Below are 22,313 nucleotides of genomic sequence, written 5' to 3' on the forward strand. Positions count from 1 at the left end.
TTGGGGAAATTTTCGCAAGTATACAAGTTGGAAAGAACATACATGCAATCGGGGTTTTAAAACCCGAATGCAAGTACACTTGTAAATTTGCAAATGGAGAAATGGACGGAAAATGAGATTTTGACTTGCGAAAAATGACGGAAATGGAAAGTATGGATATGGGAAACATGAATGGATGGAAATGGGAAAATCCGAAGATGTCATTTTCGTGAAAATGGGAAGAACTCTTCAACATGTAATCCGGTTTTTAAAACCCGAATTTGAAAGGGAGGGGTATTTCACACTTTTCAGCTTGGAATTTTAACCAAAAATGGTTAAATTCCTTAACCATAGGGGAAGAACAAGAATTTCCATCGAACTTGTAATCGGGATCAAAAATCCCGAATGCAAGTAAAGATGGAATTTAGGGAAGAACAATGCAATTCAAAAATTGCATACCAAGGGGAAGATTTCTCTCACAAAAACCGATTTTTGGGGGAAGAACAATATATTTACAAAAATGCAACTAAGAAAGAAAACTAAGAAAACAAGAAAATAATAAAATGAAGGAAAGAAAGGAAAGAGAACATACCTTTCTTCAAACTGAAAATGCTTCTCCAAAAATGCAACAATCCTTGGAATGAAGAAGCAAAATCAATAAATAAAGACAAACCGCAATGCAAAACCCTTGCCACGTTTTTGGAGAAAACGCCTTTTGCATAAAAACGTGGTTGCTGATCCCAAAGAAATGGCGTGAAAAGTTAATGAATCCTCTTCTATTCTCAACGCCTTAGCATAAGATGCAAAAACGATTCATATTGTTGAAGATTCGTGGCATCAAACCCTTCCAATATGCAGCCAAAGGAATCACGTGGAAAAAACGTGGCAACCAATGCATCTTCTATGGATCATTAAATAACTTGAAACATATCCCAAACTCCACGCCTAGGTGAGGGAGGTAAAATCGAACTGGGAGATTGCAGCTTGATGGAGTTTTAAACCCCCAAAATGTGGCATTAAAAAAAAAACGTGGTTGCTGATTTGAAGCAAAAAACCAGTAAATGCAACCTCCAAATGGCGTGAAAGGTGTCCAAGAATGCATGAAAATAGGATAGAAACCAAAACGCCTCTCCTTCCTAGAAGATCTCCACAAAAATTTGCTTTGAATTCTTCAAAAACTGTTTTTTCTTGCAATTCGGGTTTTTGGAAGACAAGTGCAAGTTCAATTTTGCATAAACATGTGAAAATCGGGTTTTTGGGAAGTTATAACAAGTTCTAATTTTCACTTTTGCACTAACAAAGCCAAATTCGGGTTTTTTTAGCGAAATAGCAAGTTTAAAATTGCACTTTTTCACTTACTAGGCCAAAATCGGGTTTTTTGGACCAAACTGCAAGTTTAAAATGGTCAAAAATGCACTTGCAAGGCAAAATCGGGTTTGTTGGAGAGAAATGCAAGTTTTAATTACTTGTAAAAGGGAAATAAAATCCCTACAAGAAGTAAGAAATGCTTGCACATATGTAATGGGGATTTAAAATCCCTATTACATGTAAAAACCATTAAAGTAGGGGTTTTTTTAGACCAAACTGCAAGTTTACTTGTAATTTAGCCAAAAAATCCCTATTTTAACTAAACAAGACCAAAAACAATAAAAATAATAAAAACAATAAAAGGGGAAATTAAAACAAATTACAAGTATTCATCCTTGAATAAAAGTGCACTTGTAATAAGCCAAAAATTCCCCTACAAAGACCAAAACAATGAACATCATTAAAACTTGGAGTTTGAAGAAAATTCTCCACAATTCTCCACCTGTAGTTGGGATTTTAAAACCCGAAATTGAAGGAAAGACATAGCAAATGAACCCAGAATTTGACGAAATTCGAAACGTAGTTCGAGGATGGAGTAAGGATTAAGCCAGTCCAAGGATTAGTCGAAATTCTGCCTCGGGAAGCATGCCATAGAGTAAAGTTTTTCATTTTTTCACAAAAATTTCATGTAGTGGTCCTTCATTTTTGGAAACAAAAATGAGGACAACAGAGCAATATATATCTTCCCAGCAAGCACGATTCCTATAAGGACATACCCTTTAATAAATATTTCTCTCCAAGACCAATCACACTCTTTCTAATTACTTGCCTTTAATCGTTGCATTTAAAACACTAAATAATACTGTTCTTGTTTCATATTGCTGACTTGTATTTTACATGCGCCTTTTCATGAGTTGTTATTTGTTTAGTAATATTATTAACAAATAACTTTGCTTAACCAACCGATATCAACTTAATCATGAATAATACCATTCTTGTTTCAATCGATTATTTCTACCTTGTCAATTCAAGGTCTATAGAATTCTGAATATCACAATGTCGGGATTCAAACTTCCTCAACCCAAACCAGATCAAGAGTCGGTATATGAAGAGCCCTCGAATTATCACAGAAGTCACTGAATACAAGTACTGCGGATGATAATAACAGAGCCCTCTCTGTTTTCTATTATCATTTTGTAAATGTACTCGTTCTGTAGGGCTGCACCTTCTTCATCTTTTATCAGTTCGTTTCCATCCTCCACTTACTCTTTTAGAAATCATGATTATCATGAGTTTATATTTGATCGCTGTGACAGTGACTGTGACAAAAAATAAATGAGGCAGCCAGTGAATATGGTCAGAATAAATAACATTCATATTTACTGTCATAGTGTTTATCATTCTGTTATAATGGATATATTTATCAATTCTGAAACTCAAAGATGCCATTCACCCACTGTTCTGTATGATCGTATTTCTTCAACATTGGGAAGTAATATATCAGTTCTTAAATGTGGTGGCATGAATATAATGAAGTCTCAAATAATCTGAAGCTTATCATCGCTGCCATTCATAATTCACTCATCATGCATATGGAGTTCATTTCCAGACTTGATTGTTAATCTGATCATGGAGATGTTCATCTTCAATGGTTTCATGTAGATGTATTCTTCATATAAATCACAGCTATCCAATTCCTTGACCATCACTTTTTACATGACTAATTTGTCTTCTTGCAACTTAGACATCAATGATGATATTTCCATCAGAGAGATGGTGGTAATGTGACTCAGTGATGCAGTTGCACTGATGTGACAGAAGTTGTTGACATAAGAAAATTCTAGATTCCTAAGGTATATTTTGGCATAGGAATTCAGTTGTACTTACTAATGGCTAACTTTTATATGAGAACATCCTTTTCATAGATCACAGACTTGAATTTAGAGAGTACTTGGCAAGCCCAAAATTTTTGACTTAGCAAAGCTCTACAATTTAAAAAGTGCTAAAATTTCTTAAAAAAACTGTGAGGAATTGTTTTCTATTAAATTTGATTCTTGAGTACATATCGATTATGAAATCGCATCATCATGCGAAGCAGGATAGTGGATACAATAGCATTATCATGAATGTTGTGTAAGGGTTGACTATTATAAATTTGAATTGTTGATTGCTCAAGGTGTTTTGAAGGGCTGATTGGCTATGAACATGTGTTTGCATTCAAGGGCTGGTAGATTTTGAAGAAGACTATAGAAAACAACATAGCACATACTGAGGCCAACTTTCATAAAGAAGAAAGCAGCATAGAGTAGTGTGTTGGTTTTGTGACAAAAATAAAAATTTTGACCTGTTTGTAGTGTGGTTTTTGTCACGCATCTCGACAATAGTGGGGTGTGAGGCAAAATTTTATGTTAATAAAATAAAATTAAAAATTGACATCTCCTAAGAGAAAATCTTGGCTGTTTATTAAAAAAAAGACTTAATGAAAAATCAAAGTACACTAATGAATAACATTTTTGGCAAATTTTGGTCATTCAACAGGCTTGGTGGCAACTTTGACAATTCAATATTTTACAGGCTCATGCAGTAATCTTTAAATGTATGTGTATTGAATCTACTTAGATATCCTTAAAGTATTTATGATAGATTAAATAAATTCTAAATTTTGCGATAAATCATATTTAGGTGATTATTATAGGCATTGTCTATTATAAGTTAGCAATATCTATTGTGCTGGGCTTTGTCAGCTTTTTTTCATCATATACTTTTGAAAAGATCCATGTTTTCTATGTATTTACTGATTTTTAAGTTGATTCCTGAACTTGGTGATTTTCGTGCCACTTAACTGTTGCTATTAATCAGGACTGGGCACATGTTATTTCGTTTATTAATGAAGTGCTCCAGCAAACATGGGGACAGTTTCCTGCTAATTCTCCCCACAGTAAGCTACAGATATAGATGGTTGTGTGTGAATATTTAGTTAGTTTTCAAAGATGTTGCATTACATGAATTTGGGTTTGTTGGGAATGTTGGCAGGAGCTTCAAGATTTGATTTATCTCGAAGCGATGCAAAATCAACAACAAAGAAACGGAAAAAAATGCAGCATATAAATCCAACACATCAATTTTCTGGTAAGACTGAAGCTAGAAAATCAATGGATGATTGTCATTTGCCAGATAGGGAAGCATGTTGCAAAAGAAAACAAAGAGAAGTTTCAGCTGAACTAGTTAGTGAAATTTCACAGATGCCTGTGCACCTAAGAATTGAACAAAACACAAATAAAGCTACTCTATCATCAATTTCTTGTCGTGACAATGTGTCAGAAATCACATTCAACAGTACTCAATGGTGTGCACCAAAGATACATGGTTCTAAAGAAGAAAATATTCCTCCACTGCAAAGGAAAATATTTGGTATAAAAAGTAAAAAGGATGAGGAAAACAACGGATTCCTGGAAATGGAGTGGGAAAACCAGGTTCCTGGAAGTGGCATGGAAATTCCAGATAGAAGACAAATGAAGTTCAAGACAATGTCTGATTTATATTATATTTATGATGATGAAGCTCAGTCAACATTCTACACTTTGAAGAGCAAAGATGTGCTTTCTAAACGTGAATCTGCTGAAGAAATGATGAAAGATGTGTTGACACCTGTCTTTAGCAATGAGAAGCTTCTAGGTAAAGAAGTTAGATTTGGGCCAGATGATGGAGAACAGAGTAACTCATATGTAAGAATGCTTGATTCGAGTTGTGATGAGGAGCATTCATTGTCTTCTCAGATGTCTTGTTCTTTTTTATCTCCAATAACTAATGGCTGGACCCCAGTAACCAGAAAATTGGGAAGACATATGTGGGGAGATGATGATCATAGTATTTACAAAGAAATTGATTGGCCCAGAGACGAAGAGTTATTGGAAATTGATTATTTAATAGCTAAAGATAACATTCAATCAGTAAGGGCACCTTCTACCATATCTCCAGAATCGTGCACATATTCTCAGGTCGATTCTTTGTATGCCAACAGGGGAAATCGTTTGGCTAGAAATAGATCTCTGCAAATGGATCTGGAAACTGTGTCATTAAAAGATAAGTGTGGCCAGAAAACAAGTGGTGTCCAGGCAATCTCTTTCTGTGTTAACTCAGACAAGCTTATTAAAGATTCCTCGTTGTATTTTAAGAATGGCCTAGACTCACACAGATCAAAATTTGGAAGAATTACTAAAGAGTTATGGGGTGTCAATGAAAGGAAGAAAGGATCTCAAGAATTTCAACCATATGCGTTTTCTTCAAAGGACAGAGATTTAAATGATGTGGATTTTCAAACTTATGACTTTGGTTTAGATCATCCATCTTCAAGCAAATTGAGAAAAATGGTTCCCACTGTTTCATCTTATTCTGAATCAAAAGATTACAATCAGCATACCTTGGGGTCCAGATATGATATGGAATTGATAACCAAGAGGTTTTATCATGCTTCTTCCAAAGCTATCAAAAGAAGAAGTATGTCTGCCCCACCTTTGTACAAGTCACGAAGAAAATATGGACTTCACATTAATCCTCCATGCAGTCTGTCAACAATAACTACAGAGAGCAAATATTGTTCTGACCGTTCCAAGTTATCAGGTAAGAATGGGTGTCTGTTGTGAGTTGTAACATTGCAATGAAGGTGATCCAAATGACATCTTGCAATTTTGTTAAGAGCTAGAATCACTCGAAATAAAAATAAAAAATATTTCAGAATTCACTTTTAAGCAAACATATAATTTTAACTAGGAGCTTCATTTTTTCAAAATGATATCAAACATCTACCACTGCCTAAACATGCAGGGGGGGATATTCCAATATCAGATTTCCAGGTTGAATTGGAGTCTACTTTCAGGTGCAATAACTTTCTTTGTCATTAACTTAATGTTATGACAGATAGGCATATATGATTCTGATACACTTATTTTTCAAAAATTGGAATATATTCTGTTATAGGGATGTTCAGGAACCAAATCAATTGGAAACAGACGTGCAGGAAGAAGAAGAAACTGTGGAGGCGTTTGAGCAATCTGAACCATTACTTCTGCTGGATAAACCTAACTCATTGACTGGTCTGGCCAGTCTTTCATGAATTCCTATACAGATATTTTTATTCCAGTTTTTGATATTTCTGACTAAATTTTCTTAATGTTGAATAGAGAATAAAAATGCTGAGTGTAAGCTGGCAACAAATGGAGTGCTGTCTTGTCCTATTGCATTATCAGCCATTGAAAATCCGGGAGATCTGCTAATGGTAAACACATTAGAGGTAAGCTTAAATTTCTTCTAATTTTAATATCATGCAAAGCATCCTTATTATAATTTCTGTGTTGAATCATTTAGTTCTTTATGGTTTATTGTTTAATTATTTTTATCTCTTATACATAACTCACAGGATGTTGCTTGCCATGAAGTTGTATTGAGAATCTAAAGTAAACTATATTTCGAAGAAGCATTGCTTCTTTTTATATACTTATATTTCTCAGTTCCTCTTCATGTAGGATTGGAAGCAAAAATACTTGAGAAATGATTGTGAAGATGATGTTCTAAATATTTGTTCAGGAGCTTTGAACTTGGCTAACAGTGATTTGGTACCAAAATCAATTACTAAGGATTGTTTCATGAAAGCAAACATCCTTCAGCAACTGGACAGAAAATATATTGTGATTGTTGCCCAAGGCAACCTTGCTGTTGTTGACCAGGCATGTAGTTTATTTTACTGCTTCATTTAAAACTTCAAACGTGGCATAACTTGAAATTCTGGTAGGGTGGTTGCTCAAAGATATTCAATTCCTTTGAGTTGTATATATGCTTTTTTTTCTTTTACAAAAAAATGTCAGATTTCTCTATAAAATCCAATTTGTGCTGTTTTGTTTAATTTTTATTTGATTTGTAAATTGAAAGGTAAGGACACTCCCATTTTATAGAATTATATCAAAAGTAAAAGTTTAACAGAGTTTTCTATAGTACCATCATTGGTGTTACCAAAGTTTGCATTTTTGGACATGCCTTAGACTTGGCAGACCAAAAATTTCTGATTCAGCAACTTAAAAAATTACTTAGTTTAAAAAAACAAAACACAAATTTTATGCAAAATTCAGTTACAAAATGCATCAAATGAGTCTATAAACATTGCACAAGTGTTTTATATTAGATTTCACTACAAATAGATTACACAATTGCGTCATCATGCAGATTTCAATAGTTAGATGATAACTATTATGAATTTATGATGATTGTCTTTGAAAATCATTGTCATCAATTGCATATCTAAGCAAGTTATGAATTACAAGATTTTACAATTTCCTCTTCCCCATTCCCGAAAAATTGGGGAGAGGGTCTAGTCTTTGCGCTCAGCTATGGCTCCTCTCTTGGTCTAGAAGGCTGCACTTGTTACTTCACCCTGCTACTAGATGGCAATGGCTCCTGCTCTGCCACATTAATTTCATCGAATCCAATCTCACCTACTACTGCATCCACATCCTCCATAGCTTGCTTCTTGAAATCAACAATCTTGTCCTCTACAAAAGAGGGCTCCTCATCCTAAGCAGTCCAATTACTCTAGGGATCAATCATATCCAAATCAAGAAGATCCTGTGGTTTATCTTCCAACTATCTTGTGCTTAGCCAAAGGCTGTAGTGCACAAAAACTAAGTTTGGTGGGGTTTGGGGATAGTGCCCCTTGTGGGGTTGAGGTGTGGTACTCTTGGCATATTTCTTGTCATGGTAGAGGGTAGGGTTGAGGGGCAGATCTCTCACCACCAAGCCCAAATGAAGGATTTTGAGAGTTGAGACCACATAGAACTTCACATCTATTATAAAATCTTTCCAATTTTCTCAACAATGTTGAGATGCTAATGTACTTTCTTACCTTGGGTGGATAGGGCTTATAAAGAAAGAAAATCACATTGTTTCAATGTCCTTTTTGTGATTCTCGTGTTTCCTAGAAAATCCCTATGTATCATGAGCTTTTTGCATGGACTCATTGAGTACTTGACGCTTAATTTTCCAAAACACATTTGCAACTCGCCTCAAAAACATGGCGAGACATCAAAAGCTCACAAGTAGTTAAACTATGGGTGTCATAGACCATACACTCCCAATTATAGATTTTATGCCTTTTTCTATAGACTATTGCCCTAATTTTCTTTGCTTGCCTAGATTAGTGCTTGCTAGCATTTTTTCTTGAAGCTTAAAGTAGAGAAACTGTTACTCTATGTTTCAAGTTATGAAATTTATTGTGGATTCCCGGAACTGAATGATTCTATAGTTGCATTGATTTTTTTTTCTTAATTGCAGAAATTTATATTTATTTAATCTAATATGTGTTGCATTTTACTGGTAGCATATAATGTTTGGCATTGCAGAAAAATTGTTAGGTGTAGACAAGTAGAAATCATAGTTAGGATTAGCAAACAGTTTATGTTTCTGCACTTTCATCTACAAGATTTTCCTTCTAGTTCAAAAGTTTCCTATTTTAAACCTACTTTTGGTAGAATAGTGGATTGCACTTGAATCTTGATGGCTATGTTGCAGTTTGTGAGTCCAGAACTTGTGGTTTGTCTTTTTGTTTCTCAGGTTCAAGTTATATATATATATTTCTATGATATATATATATATATATATATATATATATATATATATCATAGAAATGAGACTCAGACTCGGTGAGGATGAGTCAACTTAGGATTCGAGACTTGGCAAAAAAAATCGGCACAAACTCAACAAGTGAAAAACCCCAAAAGTTTAGATTTTTAAGGATTTAAAACTTGTTTCATGCACCCTTTATTAAATAAACCTTAAAGACACAATAATGTCATCAATTAGAAGCTAATTTGATCCCATACACAAGTATACATCAATCACATAATTATAAATGCAAATTATAGCTGAAGGAAATAGCACACTTAGATATTAAAATATTGTCAAATGTATAAAAAACTCATGGAATATGAAATCCATGGCATCAAATGTTCCAAACAAATATTAAAACAATAACTAGAAGTCTATGGCTCAAAGGAGCCTGCATTGCAACTACAAAGGCATCTAAGGTAGGCCCACTAACTAGTGGGGGTTTGGGAGTGGAGACGCTAATAGGTTTGAGGGGTAGCAATGATAAGCTGCATAAGGTGTTAGATGTTAGAAAAACTCAATGATAGAAGAGGTGTGTGTAATGTCCTCAACCAAAAATTAATATTACTCTCAGATCTAGAAATTAGATTCACAAATGCCATACCAAATTTCACCAAAAACACCAAAAACACCAAAACTAGCTAGCGAGCCTTGCACATAAGAAGCCAATTTCAATGAAAGATTAGAGAATGTATTGAAACTGATTTTTTCTGATATGAGAATCATATAATCAGGTCTGAAACTGATCTTTTACAGCAGCAACATAAATATCTTCAAACTCCAATTTTAAAGAAAAACCCAAAATGACTATTACAACCGAATACCACCAATGTCACTGTAAACACGATAAACTGATTTTGTTTGATTTCCAAATGAAAAGTACGTAGCATATGATCTTATACAAGATTGATAACAGCAACAAAGTTACAAACCCCTTAGAGTACATCTAGATCACTGCAGCAACACTAATAAGCCTTGAACACAAACAATGGAAAACTACTCGAACTGCTGAAATCTTGAAACTCCAATGCAACCTCTTGATGAAGCTGCTCTATGTGAACAATGGGGTTTCGTCCACTATCCACCTAAAACTCATGGGTTTCCGTCCACAAGCCTCCAATCTCCAATGGGTTTCCATCCATTGAAGAATCTTGCTGAACATGAAGTTCATACAATGAGAAATTGAGAAGTAGGAATAGCATAAAGATCCATTTTCCCAAATATGCTTTGTATTTATCTTGTCTTTGGCAAATTTGGTGGGAAAATCGATAATTAGAAATATTACAAATTTCTACTCCACTCTTACTTTCCAAATTTGCACTTGGTGGGAAAATCATTAATTAGAAATATTTTAATTTCTCACTCCACTCTTGCTTCCCAAATTTGCTCTTGGTGGGAAAATCATTAATTAAAATTTTTTCAATTTCCCCTTCCTCTCTTGGTGGGAAAGTCATAAATAGAAATATTTCAAACTTTCCATTATGGCACAACATCCAATTCCCCACTAATTGTTTCCAAATATTTAATTTAACATCTGAATGTCCTTTTGATATTGAAAATATTTGGACATTCATAAATTTAAATTAATTATTCCCCTTTATCTTTCCCGATTAACCCATAGGAGAATAAAATGGGTTAATATTGACCAAAAACTAATTTTTAACAAAAGGGGACATGACAAATTCTCCCTCCCAAAATTGCTTGTCCTCAAGCAAGTACGAACATGGCACTCCAAGGTCTTAATGCCACAATGTTTTTTCATGAAATTTTTTATACGAAACCTTGATCCTTTTTCTATGTGATGTAACATCTTTTGCCAGGTAACACTATGCCAATTCTTTTGTACTAATGCCATGAATCAAGCAACACTAATCTTGCAATCTGGGTTCTTGGATGTGTAAATATTTGATGCATTGTTTCTCATACTCCAATTGATCTACATTCTCCCATGAAGCTTTACCAAGTGTAGTTTTGTCCATGTTCCTTCCTTTCCTTTTGAAAACTCTTTGAACAGTAAATTTGATGTGAGTGATACTGATGTAGCAATTAGCAAGGTGTAACCAATTTACCAATGCAATCAATTGGTATGTGATATGTTTCCATTCATTTTTCACCATTATCCTTCCTTTCACAACCATCTTTGAGTTGTTGAGGTACAAACTGCTAAAAACAATACCATTTGTTTCAAACTTTGCCTCAACTTGAAGGATGTCGTATGCAACTTTATAATCTGATTTATAGCAGTAATATGATAGCTGGGGGACAAGAGTTAGCACCATACACTCCTTCTAACTCTGAATATTGACCCTGCAAATTGTCGTGGGAATGATGATGCACTGTCTTTGAGAAAATTGTTCCGGAGACTCCTCAAGCGTTTGATAATGGAAAAAGTTTCATTTTTGTAACAAGATGGGCTATGATGGCAACCTCCATAATAGACAATACATTTTTTTTTGGAAATAAATATTTCGTTCATTTCTATACTGCTGAAATACACATTGCAAAAATATTCATCAATTACCTCAACTTGCAAGATGGTGTCCTCATTTTCATGGGCTGATATATAAAAATAAACATTCTGTAGAGGGGCAGCTAATAGCATCATGTAACAGCAGCATTTAGACCACCTTTTCCTAGAATTTGAATTTGTGAGCAACAATTTATATTGGTAGGAGACTATGCACCTTCCATGTTCTTTCACAAGAGCAAACTGATCACCCAATATACTTTCCAAAGAGATAGTGGCATGCATATTGTTAGCATAACCTCTCATCTGAAAATAATTCCATTCTTTATCCACAAAACCCTTCCAAGACATTCTTAAATGTACATTTGAATTTCCATGGTGACTAGTTAGTAAAGGAACAACAATATTGGTGGTTAATTTCTGTTCTAAGTACTTCCAAGCAATGTTCTTTTGATTATAATTGATCTCTGATAGGAAATAGAAACAAAGGAGTCTATTACAACATAAAATTATTTCCACAAACTTCTGTGACAAATTTAGAAATATCTGCTTGCAAACTAGACCAGACTGCTGAAAAACATAATGTACTTTTCTCCTTTTACCTTTAAATGCTTGGAATGGATTAGGAGCATCAAAACCATAGTAACATATAGTACACAACACTCGTATATGAGATTTGTCTGTATAACCATGTGCATATTTCAATTCCCAATTTCTTTGATGACTCGTTCAAAAGTAGGAATATCCACAAAGGAAACTCCATCATAAAAATATACTTTAACTAGTTCCAAAATATTGCGTACCTTGATCTCAATCCACGAGTCATCCAAAATTTGACTCTTCACAGAATTAGGAATAGTGAATCCTACATGTATCACCATATTCCTTATGAAAAACTCATCTTCAACCATTTTATTAATTTCTTCATCATGTGGTCTACTTCGAAAATTTCCAACAAGAAGCTTCTTGCACTTGTCCACATTATTTTGCACCTTTTCATGTGAACATATAAGCCATCTATGGTGGAAAGCATTTTCCATAAGTTGACATTCTTGTTGCTCTCTCTAAGTTTCATTTGTATGTTGCAATCTTCCATCAAAATATGAAACAGTTTGTTTTTTATGCATCACCAAGAAATTTTCTGCCCAAACAACTTGTCTCTTGTAAGAAGTTTTCTCATCTGAAATAGCTTCTAGGATTCCATTAGAGACACCTCTAAAAACCACATCTTTCCCATTATGAATCTGCAATGACACACAGAAAATGCAACCATCCTACATCCAAAACCATGAAGTACATGAAAGTGAAAGAGTTACCATTTCTCATAACCAAGCCAATGGATACCTTGGATTCATGCTCTTGAGAAGTTCTTCTAACTATGCTTACTTTCATCATGACTTGGTACTTACTGGTGATATGTTTCTCCAGGAACTGCAAAAATTGATCCTCCATAACTTTGTTAGTTCTCATATCAAAGTATTTGTTGGTGTAAATAATTATTCATCTTGGATATTATTACACCTTACTTAAGTTTACTTAGGAAATGCATTTCATAGTAGTTTGGGTATGAGACACTTGGGTGTTTGTGCCACATTGGGATAGTGTGTGTAGGAGAATTTCCACCTTTTGTGGACTTATCTTGTTGTTACACTCCACATTCAGTGGGTGATCCACCTCATGTGGAATATTATATTGTTTCTCCTACCTACCCACACCTATTTCCTACCTACCCTTGTTTCTTATTGAGCCACATGTTATGTTTGTGTGCTCACATATCCATATAGCCTTGCCTATATAAGCAGGCTCATATTCATTGTATGAAATGATTGATGATCTAGTTGATTAGTATTTTCATTTTGATAGAATACAGTTTATTCCTATCAATATTTTGTCTCTCTATTGTATTTTTCATTGAGCCCTAGATCTTGGCAAAATCTCACATGGTATTAGAGCCTTTAGGGCTTCATTGATTAGTCTTTTGGAGACATTTTGGAGGCTTCAATTTTCGGATTTGGGGATCTTCATTTTTTGGGGGTGTCATACAACGATTTGGACATCACAGTTGAATCCGGGAGGCCGTTTCCATGAATTTTGGCTATAAAGTCTGCCTATTTTGGTGAGAAATTTTTTTTTGCCCATTTTGGCTATTATTGTACGGATTTCAAAAAATTTTTTATAAAAATATTTTCTGAAAAAAAAAAAAAATTTGAAAAAAAAAAATTGGAAAAAATTGAAATTTTTTTCGGGTAAATAAAAAAAAAATATTGTTTTGTGGGGTCTGCAGACCCCCCCCCATGAACTTCGTATTCTACAGATTTGTGTGCTGTAGCTGCCGACCCGTACACCGTACCTCCCTGCGATTTGCTCCGACGGCGTGGTCTTTCTGGCATCTCGGACCTGCTATCCTCGGCTCCCCGGCTCCCTGGCTTCCGGTGACAACACTCTCTCGCGACCGTCCTCCGTGCCGACCGCCGCTGAAGACCTGTTGGCGCCTCCCGCCGGACTCGCGGCCCCTCGGCTGCCGCTGCTGCAGACCCACCTCCTCTTCCGGCGATCTCCCTCGCCGCCGACATTGTCCTCCATGACCTCGCCGACCCCTAGACTCCTTGCTGTCGGCGCCGACACCATAGCCCTCCAACCCGGAGCCTCCCACCGACCTGCAGCTCCCGACAGTCTTTAAAACCGGCAGACCCACATCCGCCACGTGGCAGATGGCCACTGGCCCACGGTCAACATCCGTATGCCCAGTCAGATCGCCACGTCACCCAATCCGTACTATATGGACATTGAATGGGCAAGGAGGCAAAATTTTTTTGAAGGGCAGACGGGCGTCAAATTTAAGCCTGTCATTTGCTGACGTCAGCAGTATTTTGGAAATTTTTTATCGGCCCCTCTCATTGAGCTTTTCAGTTTTGCAGTTCAACTTGGGAAGGTCATATCTTGCTCATTTTTGCTCCTTTTTTGGTGCAATTTTTTTTGAAATGGGCTAGAATTTTGTGCTCTTCGCAGTGGTGGAAGAATTTTCTGATCTTGATGGACGGATTTTTTAGAAATCGCAGATCTTCATGACTGTACCTGTCTAATTCCTGATTTTGCAACTTCAGAGGCTTCGTTTGGGGTCATACGACCTCCTTTTCAGGTGCCGTTTTTTTTGAAAGTGCATATTTTTTCATCTACTTTCATAATCTGCCATTTGTTTGCAGTGCTTTTGAGTAGAAATTATACTTTTAGTATTTGGCCATTCTTGGCATATTTGGTACTTGTGTTTTGCTTGGATCTCAGTTTAGATCACTAGCAGTATTTGTTGAAGTCTCTTAGATATCATTTTGAGAAGTTGTCAATTGAAATCAGAAGTCCACTTTGCCTTGTTTTGCAAGTGGCCCATTGTATATGCACTAAGTATATAGTGCCAAATCACCTTTTTTGGGGGGGTTTCTTGATTGAGTATTTTGGGGGGTGTCTTGTGTGATTGTGCCTCTCTCTATCTTGTGCTTTTTCATTGTGGTGCTATGGGTTCTCCTAAATTTCCACTTTTAACTCCTCATAATTATGCATCATGGAAGATTAAGGCATGGAGTAAACTAATGGAAAAAGGACTCATTCATTATGTAAATGAAACTATTACAGCACCACCTGATCCTAAGGCTGATCCTAATGCTCAAATTGAATGGCTTACTAAGAATTCTATGGCACTTGGAACTCTTAGAAAGTATGTATCAGATGACCTCATTTTTCACATTGATAAGTGTACAACAATTAAAGAGGCTTGGGATATTTTTAAGAAATTGTATGGTCAAGTTGATGAGATTAAGGGCTACAAGCTTGATAGTGAACTCACAACTTTGGATCCCAAGGATTTTGATACAATCCAAGATTATGTCACAAAAGCAACTGAGCTAAGAGCAAAGCTAAAGGATTGTGGAATTGACAAAAAGGATGCTCAATTGGTTTATAACTTGTTGGACAAGCTTCCTTCAGAGTATGCAGCCTTTGTATCTAGCTTTCATACCCATAGGTTAGCTCAAGGTTCCTCATACACTTCTCCCTCATTTGATTCATTCACGGAGATGTTGATACTTGAGAAATCTAAGTTGACCACGATGGGGATTCTCAAATCTTTAAAGTCACAAACTTTTGTGGCTAATAAAGGGAATCAAAGTAATCAAGGAAAAGGCAAGAATTAAAAGCAACCTAAGTCAAAACCACAATAAGATGGAGCACAATCTTCCTCTCCACAACAAGGTGATACACCATTCTCACGTAAGAGGAAATCATATAAGGACACTCTTTTTTGTGGATATTGCAAGAAGTCAGGACATGATGAACATCATTGTTATAAGAAGGATATTGATGAGTTGAAGAATCTTCTTGAGAATAATAGAATCAACCTACCTTCTAGAATGTCTACATCGGCTTCTTCTTCCAAGGATAAAGGAAAGGATCACTCTTTTGGGACAGATAAAGGAAAGGGAAAAGCTCTTTGTGCTACTACAAGTCCCGGTTTAGGGAGATGGCTTCTAGATTCAGGGGCTTCTCATCATATGGCATCTTCGTAGTCTATGTTTTCTACATTTGAGCCTTGCCACATGCCACAGATTTTGATGGGCAATCATACATACATGGATGTGATTGGGAAAGGATCTATTGCCATTGGGGATAACTCCCTCAATGATGTGTTGTGTGTACCCCACTTGACAAACAATCTTCTTTCCATCTATCAAATCACACATGGGGCAACTAGGAAAACTGTGGAGTTTACACCTGATTCAGTTATAATTAGAGACTTGGAGAGTGGAGCTATCATTGCGACTGGGGTGGTTGATCATGCATCTCGGTTGTACTTTTTTTTCAGATTTTGGTCCTATTGATGAGGTTGATTCTTCCTATGTTGATGATTCAGATTTTGAGGAGAACTTTGGGCATTTGAACTTGGGGATTCTCACATGTGACGCCGTTCTTGAGCCTTGCATATCATCTCCTCCTATTGATATCACACCACCTATTGCACCTGATGATGCAGCTAGTGCGACAGTTTTGCCTTCTTATGATTCAATGCAGCAGGATATTCCATGTCTTCTAGCTTCAGTTGATTGGGATGCCTACTTGACTGACATTGCAGGTTTGTTTGTGGAGTCCTACATTGCAGATTTGGGAGACATCATTGATGACATTCATCTTTTCTTTGATGAAGATGATCCTTCTTTGATTGTTGTGAGGGATCACTCTGACCCTCTTGTGCATTTTCTACATGATCAATCTTTAGAGGTTGACATGATTGTGGATACTTTTGTACAACACTTGGAGGAGATCTCTTTATCTTTTGAGGAGACATATGAGTCTTTGGATATTGTTCTACATTCTTCTCCACTAGATCTTGGAGTGCCTTTTTCAGCAGTGTGGCGCAGTTTACCACCTTTGGAGGGGATCACTTTCAGCATCGACATGGGGACACTTGAGTAGTTTTCAAAGATTCCTTTCATCATGAGTATTTTTGCTTCATCTTCCCTTCATGATTGGGGAGACTTCATGGTTACACCTTTGGTTTTGTTTCTTCCTAAGGGGAGGAATGTGGTTCGCCGTTCATGGAGCAGTTTCTTCATTCATCTTTGAGCTTCTATCATTGGTGCAGATTCCACATTGAGGGGGGGCTTCCTAGTCTCTCTTCTTCTTCTCTCATATGGGGGGGACTTTTCCTCACATGGGGTTTTGTCCTTCATATGTTTCTATGAGAGTTCTTTGTATCTTGTTTTCATCTCTCTTTTGGGGGAGGGTTTTTTCCCATTGGGTTTTTCTCTCTTTCCCCGCTTTGTGAGAGATTTCATTGCATTAGTTTGCATGCATTTGTACATGGGTACCTAACATGGCCTAGTAGCCGGGACCCATCTTGCATTGCTTAGTTGCATTGTAGACTTAAGTGCATTCCTCTAAGTTGCACTTAAGGGGGGGTGTTGGTGTAAATAATTATTCATCTTGGATATTATTACACCTTATTTAAGTTTACTTAGGAAATGCATTTCATAGTAGTTTGGGTATGAGACACTTGGGTGTTTGTGCCACATTGGGATAGTGTGTGTAGGAGAATTTCCACCTTTTGTGGACTTATCTTGTTGTTGCACTCCACATTCAGTGGGTGATCCACCTCATGTGGAATATTATATTGTTTCTCCTACCTACCCACACCTATTTCCTACCTACCCTTGTTTCTTATTGAGCCACATGTCATGTTTGTGTGCTCACATATCCATATAGCCTTGCCTATATAAGCAAGGTCATATTCACTGTATGAAACAATTGATGATCCAGTTGATCAGTATTTTCATCTTGATAGAATACAGTTTATTCCTATCAATATTTTGTCTCTCTATTGTATTTTTCATTGAGCACTAGATCTTGGCAAAATCTCACAATATTCAAAACATACCTTATTTTGACTCAATGCTGCACTCATTTTTCCACTTATCCATTTGCATGAAATGGTGAGTTTATGAAGAATTTTGACCTTCATGTGCTTCTAAATATCTTCTTTTTGTGAGTCTTTGGTTAAAACACCAAGATCCCATATGCAAAAATATTCTTGAACTTGAAGCAAAAGGTCTACATGTCCTTTGCTATAAGTTGTATCCATTGCTCTATCACCACTTTTAACATGCTTTCCATGATGACAAGAATTTTCTAGTGACAAATAAGAAAACAACTCTGACATAATTTCATATTGTGGGCTGAAAATAAAATTCTCGTCCTCATTTTCCAAAGGAGAATTGATTGAGATATCCTCAACACTTCCATTTTTGTGAATCAAAACCCTTGAATTAGAGCCAACCAAAACATTCTTCTCAAATGCATACCCATCCATCAAGCTAATCTGCAAATCAAATATTGGTGCATCTTCCCTTGACTTGTGCTCTTCACTTTCAACAAGTGAATCCTTTCCATCACCTTGCATGCCACCTTTATTCAATTCTCGCACAATAGAAATATTCTTTTCACCAACTTCAACTTCAATAGGTATTTCTTTATTATTGTAAGAATCCATTGGAACAGCTTCCTCATTTTTTGAGGCTTCATATTCCACATACAATGATGATCTTTCATTGAATTCATCAAATGGAAACTTTTCTTGATGTGAAAACTCATTATAAATTATTGAAAAATCTTTTTCAATTAAAATGTTTTTACCTTCAATTTCTGAATTTGATTCTTTTTCCTTATCTTGAATTTGCAATGATATATCCAGCACCCTTTTTGGTTCCACCTTCTCATTTATACATGCTTCTCCTTTTAGTGCTTCATTGCTCCCACATCTATGACTTGGCTCCCAAGGTTCCTTGCAAGAGAAACAAAGTTTTTGTCTTCTAAAATTGCTTCTGCTGCCTCCTTTTTCACTGTCCATAGGATAGCTCCTTTCTTTTGTATTTTTTTCCTTGACATCCTCCTTAGAAACCTCTGATTTTTCTACCTTTTTACACTCCCTTAAACATCCTTTGCAGGGAAACTTAAGGAATTTGTCATTCCCATGAGACTGGTGTGCTTATACTTCTCTCTTAAATTTATTCTTCATCTCTTCATTACCTTGATTTTTGTAATTTCCTTGACCTCTTTTCCAAGGATCACTCTTCCTTGCATTTTCTACATATTCTCCACAAGACATTTCAGATTTGATCTCTTTGGGTAGAGAACTGTAATATGTATGCCATCTGTGAACCTTTTTAGGATCACGACCTTTATACCTCTCATAGTATGCCATGTTGCATTTATTCAACTGACTTAGCTCTCTCACCCGCTCTATAATTTTCATGCCATCTTGCAACTTTTTAAGTTTATTATCCAAGTCAATTAAACATTCAAAGATTTCTCCCATAATTCAAATCAGCAACTTAATTTACCTTGTAGACTGGCAAGATCATGCTCTGATACCACTGTAATGTCCTCAACCAAAAATTAATATTACTCTAAGATCTAGAAATTAGATTCACAAACGCTCTACCAAATTTCACCAAAAACACCAAAACTAGCTAGCGAGTCTTGCACATAAGAAGCCAATTTCAACGAAAGATTAGAGAATGTATTGAAACTGATTTTTTCTGATATGAGAATCTTATAATCAGGTCTGAAACTGATCTATTACAGCAACAATATAAATATCTTCAAACTCCAATTTCAAAGCAAAACTTACAATGACTATTACAACCGAATACCACCAATGTCACTGTAAACACGATAAACTGATTTTGTTTGATTTCCAAATGAAAAGTACATACCATATGATCTTATACAAGATTGATAACAGCAACAAACCCCTTAGAATAAATCTAGATCACTGCAGCAACATTAATAAGCGTTGAACACAAACAATGGAAAACTACTCGAACTGTTGAAATCTTGAAACTCCAATGCAACCTCTGGATGAAGTTGCTGTATGTGAACAATGGGGTTTCGTCCACTATTCAACTAAAACTCATGGGTTTCCGTCCACAAGCCTCCAATCTCCAATGGGTTTCCGTCCACTGAAGAATTTTGCTGAACATGAAGTTCATACAATGAGAAATTGAGAAGTAGGAATAGCATAAAGATCCATTTTACCAAATATGCTTTGTATTTATCTTGTCCTTGGCCAATTTGGTGGGAAAATCAATAATTAGAAATATTACAAATTTCCGCTCCACTTTTACTTTCCAAATTTGCACTTGGTGGGAAAATTATTAATTAGAAATATTTTAATTTCTCACTCCACTCTTGCTTTCCAAATTTGCTCTTGGTGGGAAAATCATTAATTAGAAATTTTTCAATTTCCGCTTCTTGTCTCGGTGGGAAAGTCATAAATAGAAATATTTCAAACTTTCCATTATGGCACAACATCCAATTCCCCACTAATTGTTTCCAAATATTTAATTTAACATCTGAATGTCCTTTTGATATTGAAAATATTTGGACATTCATAAATATTAAATTAATTATTCCCTTTTATCTTTCTTGATTAACCCATAGAAGAATAAAATGGGTTAATATTGACCAAAAATCAATTTTTAGCAAAAGGGGACATGACAGTGTGGTTTCCCCCCTAGCCAAAAATGGGGGTTTGGGGGCTATGCCCCCCAAAATTGTTTTTTTAGAGAAAAAGAGAAGAGAGAGTGAAGTGAGCAAATGATCTTTGTATTGGGCGAAATGATGCTTTTAGGGACATTTTAGGGTGCAATTGTTTTTATAAAAACTGTCCAAAAATGCCGATTTTTGTTATTTTTTTTAGATTAGAAAAAAGAAAAATTTGATTCTAGCCGAATTTGGGCATTGGGCCTCACCAGGGCCGGTCCGAGTGGAAGAGGCTGGCCCTGCCACCTATCTCTATTCTATTTTGTACTCCTGCCCTCCCGCTGAATAAGTGTTTGAGTGATAGTTTATTATCTCTAGTCCTTCCGCTGAATAAGTGGTAGAGTTGATTTGTATTTTCATTTCTAGTCCTCTCACTGGATAAGCGGTTGAGTGATTGCTATTTTAGTTTCTTGGCTTGTCCTTGGCTAGTTTACCACCAAGTGATTTTCAATATTTCTGTCACCCACTGTATAAGCGGAAGGAGCCGGTTTGCCATCCAAGCATTGTGATATTTCCAGTTATTTGAAGCTAATGATCCCTTGAACACCGTATGCTCTCACCTTCCCATATTGGGCACTTGGTAATTAGAAAGTGGAAGGGTCACAATTTCAGCATTATTGTATTTCGATTTCCTAACCTTAACGGGTTCTTGTTGTGTTGTAACTCGAAATTAATCAACAAAAAATTGTGGGGATATTACAATGATGTGGGGGGTATAAGGGTAGTAAAGGATGGGATGGGGTATAAAGGGATAGTGAATGAAGTTTAGGATATGATGTAGGAAATGGAAGGGTAGTGGTAGGTGAAGGGTTAGGATAGGATAGGAAGGTAAGTGGGTGTGGATGTGAAAGGTAGGTGGAGGATAGGAATGGTAGGAAGTGAGGGTGGAAGGAGATGAAGGAAAATGGAGTGAAGATGGAGGTAGATGGAAGGATGGGAGAATAGAGAGAGGCATGAAGGATGTTGCGGCTAGGGAAGGTGTAAAGGATAGAGATATAAGAGATATGCCGCATGCAGATAGGTGTGAAGGATATTGGGGATATGAAGGTAAAAAGGAAGATGGAGGATGGAGGGAATGAAGTGGATAGACAGAAGGATGGAGAGGCGGACTCCCTCTCATGAAGCAACTGATATTCCAAGTTTCGCACTTTCACAAATACCTTACCAATCAATTATCATTTTTGTTGAGATACAGATTTACTTGAGGATTATCAATTACCTTAAACCTTCATCATGGAATTCATGCTTGGACACGATCTTGAAATGCATTGCATTCTCTCTCAAGTAAGAGGTTAAAAGCTCCAAATTGCTGCTAAGCTAAGCAACTAAACTAAAACAACTACTCCAGAAAACAAAAAATGTAGGGGTCCTGTTGTGAACTTTTTCGTACATCGCCCCATTGCAAATGGGGACCCTCTAATTTTCCCACTTTCTAGGGTTTTGTTAGTGCCCTGTGACCTTTTGCTGTAGTTTCACCAAGCCTTATCTAGTTTAGAGCATTTCAGGCCTTGACGAGTGAAAGTTAGTTTTTGCAAGTTATGTGATTCTGGAGTGTGAACACCACCAGAGTGCTTAGAGAGGCCAGAGGACGAAGATCGCAATTGATTTGGACGAATTTGGATAACTTTCTATTTTTAGAAAGTTTGCTTTTTGCTTTTTTTCCTATTTTTTAGGAAGTTTCGTTTTTGGCATTTTCAGCCCAATCCCCGATATGGCTAGTTTTAGAAAGTTTTCCCTATTTTATAGGGATGTCTGCTTTTTGCTTTTTCGGGATGCAAACCTAGGGTTTACACTTGCACCATTGACCAGCTTCGACCGG

At 36.2% G+C, this 22,313-nt stretch overlaps 1 protein-coding gene across 5 annotated transcripts in view; it reads left to right on the forward strand.

Annotated features, from left to right (window-relative positions):
• LOC131059993 (uncharacterized) overlaps positions 1 to 22,313 on the forward strand; it is a 257,233-nt gene that overhangs the window by 129,707 nt on the left and 105,213 nt on the right. For all 5 annotated transcript variants that reach the window (XM_059210074.1, XM_059210075.1, XM_059210076.1 and 2 more), the window contains 6 exons: positions 4,147 to 4,225; positions 4,321 to 5,907; positions 6,112 to 6,163; positions 6,265 to 6,380; positions 6,468 to 6,577; positions 6,810 to 7,010. In XM_059210074.1, the coding sequence (XP_059066057.1) occupies positions 4,147 to 4,225; positions 4,321 to 5,907; positions 6,112 to 6,163; positions 6,265 to 6,380; positions 6,468 to 6,577; positions 6,810 to 7,010 (2,145 nt within the window). The remainder of the gene's footprint in view (positions 1 to 4,146; positions 4,226 to 4,320; positions 5,908 to 6,111; positions 6,164 to 6,264; positions 6,381 to 6,467; positions 6,578 to 6,809; positions 7,011 to 22,313) is intronic.

This window comes from Cryptomeria japonica, chromosome 8 (genome assembly GCF_030272615.1).
Source record: "Cryptomeria japonica chromosome 8, Sugi_1.0, whole genome shotgun sequence".
Classification (NCBI taxonomy): domain Eukaryota; kingdom Viridiplantae; phylum Streptophyta; class Pinopsida; order Cupressales; family Cupressaceae; genus Cryptomeria; species Cryptomeria japonica.